Source organism: Marmota marmota, unplaced genomic scaffold (genome assembly GCF_001458135.2).
Source record: "Marmota marmota marmota unplaced genomic scaffold, marMar, whole genome shotgun sequence".
Classification (NCBI taxonomy): Eukaryota; Metazoa; Chordata; class Mammalia; order Rodentia; family Sciuridae; genus Marmota; species Marmota marmota.
The window spans coordinates 8,059,386-8,064,416 of NW_026000206.1; the positions used below are offsets into that span (position 1 = coordinate 8,059,386).

Consider the following 5,031-nt stretch of genomic DNA (forward strand, 5'->3'; position numbering starts at 1 on the left):
AGTGCACACTCACTGGCCTTCCTGAGCTGGTGGTAGAGCAGATGGCCACAGAGAAGACTGCTCCTTGTGCAGGTTTCTGGCAAGTTCCAGAAGGTGGATTTTCAACAAGTTCCATCTGCACACCAGCACGGAAACTTCTGTTATCTGCTGAACCACACCATTCCCTGTCACCGGGGGCAGGAGGGGACTCTTCTAGAGGTAGCACTACTCCTTTCACCTGGTGTTCCTACCTGTGTTCTTTGGAGGAGTCTTAACTTCTCATGGTGCCCATCCTCTGTGTGGTTAATAAGTGCATTAAACTTTCTCAAACTGCCCTGTGGGTTCCTTCCTGGATCTTGGCTGATGCCCTTGCCGAAGGCTGCAGACCGGGTGCCGGGCTCCAGAGCCTTGCTCCTGCTATCATTGTTAGCCTCTCATGGATGGGAAGGAGGTCAAGCAGAGTGAGCATGGGCAGAGCAGAGCAGGAGGGTGTCGGGGAGAACCCTGCGGTACAGTTCCGAAGGCATTGGCTAGCGGACAGGGAATGGACAGGCATTCTATGTGCTATAGAGGGTCGGACAGGGAGGCTGACACCATGGGAAAGGGACAGAGGGGTCCTGCTACATCCTCAAAACTTCTCTCATTCCTGGGGGTACTCCTGGTGAGTCTGGGGGGCCTTCAGGATCCTAAATCTTGCTCCCAACAGTTTTCTCTTTTCTCTTATACGAGGTCTCTGGGAGGCAATGTTCTCCCATGGGGCATCTGGAATCCATGGTAGCCAGAGGGGACAGAGGAGGAGAGTGTCACCCTGGGGTTCCCATAAAGACATTTCACACCATTGTTAACCTGTCGCCACTGTTCAATCCAGATCAGCATACGTAAGAGAGAAACACTTGAATTTTTGAATAATTGCATTTATTTCCTTTTTGCTGTAAAAACTAGCTTTTCTTAACTTCCTGAATACATTTATAAATACTGGACATTGTAAGTGTTTGGAAAAACAAATAGCAAAGTTGGAGCTCTTAGGCCACTTTAACAAAACAGCTTTTGAGGAAGGGGTGCGTGTGCAGAAAGCACTGATGTTCCTACAGAGTTATCAGCTGATTCTGCCCTCAGCTTCCGGTGAAACAGACTCTAGCTAAGCCAGGTCAGGCGCTGTGGGGGGCTGGGGAGAGAGGGCAGCTGAGGGAGGCAGTTTGCTCTCTCTCTGCAGTCTCTGGCATTAGGGGTGCACTTTTAAAACATGCTGTGAGGACCCCCATTTTGGATTTTGCAAGAATTGGCAGATGTTGGGATTTGTATATAAAAAGTGATGGATTTTGGTCCCAGAAATCTTATTTAAAAAAAAAAAAAAACATCCCCCAGAGACCAAAACACACTTGAGTATACAAGGCCCATCTGCTTGGTGGAAATGGCCGGGAGAAGCCCTAGACACAAAGGTAAAATTGGGAAGTTAAAAAAAGAAAAAAGAAAGGGACAAAGACTAGCGGGTTCCATGGAGTCAATGTCCCTGCAAGACTGCTGACCTAGTTCCTCAGGCGTGCTGTTTGTTTGGGTCATTCAGGAAGTGATTCTTTCCTTTATGGAAAAAAAAAAAATCAAAAGTAAAATACGTGTTTTCATGTTGTGAAGGTAATGCTAAGTTTAATGGCTTATCCAGTGTTTGAAGTCTTCCCAGGTCCAGGTTGTGGTCAGCAGGGCAGCCCAGGTCAGACTGCGTTCCTTTGAAGGAGCTGGTCCAGTAATTGCTGGAGAGATGGGGAAACAGAGATGTCAAGTGCATGTTCACGGCTCTGGGCCACACGCCTCATACCTGCTGGCACAAGCCGTTACCTTTTTGAAGACTTCAGCTCGGAGTCTGTTGCTCTGTAAGATAACCCTTTTCTTTTGCTCTTCTTTCTTCTTTTTAACTTCTGGCAAGTTATTATAGATTCTGAAACAGACACAGAGAACATTCTGGATGGTAGCAGAGCTTGTGTCTGGGCACAGAGCATCTTGCCTTGTCAGAGCCTCTGACACTTCAAAGAAAGACTAGGCACATGGGCTTCCTTCACGTGGGGAGATGCCAACATGAAGGCTTCCCCACTGTCCCCAGAACAGCTCCACACTGGGGACAGCACCTCGTCTCTGTACTTGTAGGGCCAGTGTAACAGCCAAGCTGGAGGGGCCAGGTATTTCCTTGGAAGTCACTTCCCTTGTCCTTCCACCCTCAGGGATAATTAAGTAACCTGTAAATCGGGGGATTCTAAACCTTCTGCTTTGGATTCTGAGTGTTATTCAAACTTGCCCCCCAAACCTTTTTTTTTTTTTAAATTTTTTTGCCACCCAATGATTACCTTCTAGAGACTTGGAAGGCGGAACAGATAGAAGTGGCAGGAATCACAATGCTGGAACAAACATGCCAGAAGGTGTGTGTGCCTCCTCTTACAAGTCTGCACGTCTAATTAAGCTGTTTCCAAATACATCCTGGGCACAGTTATTATGCCCTTCTCTTATGTTAAAGTGGGAGTTCCCAAGTTACATGCAGGGCCCGCGGGACTCTTCTTCTTTCCTAACAGAAACTCTTTACATGCCCATGTCAACCAGTATTGCTTCTAGAACCCACCGACTAACAGGGCCACTGCAGCCTGAGCTGATGGTTGCCATACACATGGCACTCAGCTAAAAGATCTCTTTTTTCTCTCATGTTTGAAAGCCCAATGCAATCTGCTCCATTATCAAAACTATAAAACAAAGTACAAAGATAATGATGATAACAGTGTCAGCAGGTGACATCTTAGTTACCGGGCACCAGGCAGACCCCTTGACATGAATAAACTCAACCCACACGACCACTGGAGGAGGCAGGTGGTGTCCCATTGTTAGAAAAATGAGGAACCCAGGCCCTCATTTACCAGGAGATTTGGTGAAGCCATATGCTGTGGGCTCACAGGGAGCTGGCACTCAGACCTCAGTCTCTGATCCGTACCCTCTACACAGCGCTCACCCAACTAGACAGAATGAAGCTGCTGGTGGGTGGGGAAACGTTGGGAACACACATCCTTCATGTATTCCTGAATACTCCAAACATGATTCCAGAAAGGAGCCCATCGGGGATCAGAAGGAAGAGCTATCATGTCCCCAATCTCCCCAGTGGAAAGTCCTTCAGATCCATGGATATCGCTTCCTGACTCTGGCCATCCAAATCAACTGAGGAGTTTAAAGTAAAACTCACAGACCCCACCTTGGTTGTTTCTGATTTAGTAGTTTCTTAGAAGAGATCCCCAAATACATCATGGTCTTACCCATCCCATGGGCCATACTCTGCCTAGAGTCAAAGCCGCAAGGAAGACAATCTGAGTCTTCTGACATATTACACTGTGAGAAAAGCAAGCTGTGGAGACAACATGGTATGACACCATTGTGGTCAAACACCACGTAACACTTCATGAACAAACAGAAGTCTACTTCAAGGTAGAGAAAAGGGAGACACAACTGAGGTCTTTGCAGCAGATGGGCTGGGGCTGGGGAGGAGGCTGCAAGGGGAGCAGGAGTTATGAGGGGACTCGAGCTTTATCTCCATTGTCTCACTTTTTTCCAACTGAAAATATAATTTAACAGTAAAATTAATAACAGAGAATGCAAAAACAAGGAAAGCTCCAGGTGAGCCAGGGCCAGCACCCAGCCAGGGCACGTCTCACAGAGCAGAGAGAAACAAGATTGCTGAATCCTTCAGAGACCAGCTGGGAGAGCAGCGACCCGGGTGCAGTGTCACCAGCTCTCCTGTCTGCTTTGAGCCTCAGTTTCCTCCTAATGAAAGGATGGAGCAAGACTCTGCTACTGACGCTGCTTTAAGATCTATTATTTTAGTTGCTTGATTTGTAAAGCTCCATAGTAGTGGGTCTGGGGTTGAGGACTGTGTGTGCGCGCGTGCGCGTGTGTGTGTGTGCGCGCGCACAGGGAGGAATCTGGCTATACTTTTCCCTGCTAAATTGAAAACTAGATGCTTTTGGCAGAAGAAACACACAACTTTGTACTTCTGAAACAGCAAGACTTCAAACCCAGCAGCCTTTTATAAACCCTGGATAGAATGCTGTGAATCAGGCCTCTGATAGAAAGGTCCACCTTCTTGTCGCTTTCATTTCCTTATTGACAAAGGTGTTCCCTGGGGACAATCAAAGTGGTCTAATTATCATGGGAAACAACAAAATCACAGTAAAAGCAGAGATTTGGGGCTGGAGTGTATGTGGGGTTATTCTTTCTATCTCAGTGGTGTCTCTAAGTGCACTATCAGTTTGATTTAATTATTATAATCCCTCCTCGTGCCATATGCTTTATTGAGCCCTGACGACTGTACTTGCATGAACGTGGCCAACACTGCTGAGCTTTAGCATTTTGGTTAAGCAGCCAGGTCTCTAGAAGAATGGCAGCTTTTGTGTGCACCAGGTTGGTGAGAATTAGTGGGAGTCTTGGCAAACAACCAGCCGAGCAGAACAGGGAGAATTCGCTGACCGGGGGCCACCAAGCCTGCCAGAGTCATAGCACCAGGAAAGCCAGCTGGTGGCCCCTCCAAGGCCCCACTAGCTCCCAGGCTCCAGCGGCTTCCAGCTTGGATCCTGTCTTTCAGGCTCTGCTGCTGTCAGGCCCCGGGAGAAACCTTCAGAGGTGCAGCAACACGGCTCCAGCCCACAGCGATGATGCCTGGCAGTTCCAGCTGGGAGCCAGGAGGTCTCTCAGAGACCAGTACTGGATTGGTCCAGAATCAAAGACCCACCCCTTTCTATGTTTCTCCAAGAGCAGATGAGCATTCAGAGGCACACTCCTGCCGCTGTGCTCAGTTAAACCAGTGTTTTCAGATTTGCAGCCAAGAGGACATCAGACCTTAAACATGGACCTAGAAAGTGGCCTTACTGGTCAGCGCTGTCAAGTCACCCCAACTCCCTCCCCAACTTCCTCCCATGTCACATAATAACCAGGTACCTTTTAGATCTCATATGCATCTCCTTCTCTGAAATGCACCTTTCTTTGGGTTTGAACAAGTTATCTGGAAAAAAAAGGCGGGGGGGGGGGGGA

General features: G+C 48.0%; 1 protein-coding gene across 8 annotated transcripts in view; it reads right to left on the reverse strand.

Annotated features, from left to right (window-relative positions):
- Positions 1-863: 863 nt before the first annotated feature.
- The window catches only part of CUNH10orf90 (chromosome unknown C10orf90 homolog), a 278,495-nt gene continuing 274,327 nt past the window's right edge, over positions 864-5,031 (reverse strand). For 5 of the 8 annotated variants that reach the window (XM_048791379.1, XM_048791378.1, XM_048791376.1 and 2 more), the window contains 2 exons: positions 1,813-1,912; positions 864-1,727 (listed from right to left, as the gene is read on the reverse strand). In XM_048791379.1, the coding sequence (XP_048647336.1) occupies positions 1,514-1,727; positions 1,813-1,912 (314 nt within the window). In that variant the 3' untranslated portion in view covers positions 864-1,513. Of the gene's footprint in view, positions 1,728-1,812; positions 1,913-4,938; positions 5,003-5,031 lie in introns of all 8 variants that reach the window. The other 3 variants (XM_048791382.1, XM_048791377.1, XM_048791381.1) reach the window with 1 other exon arrangement.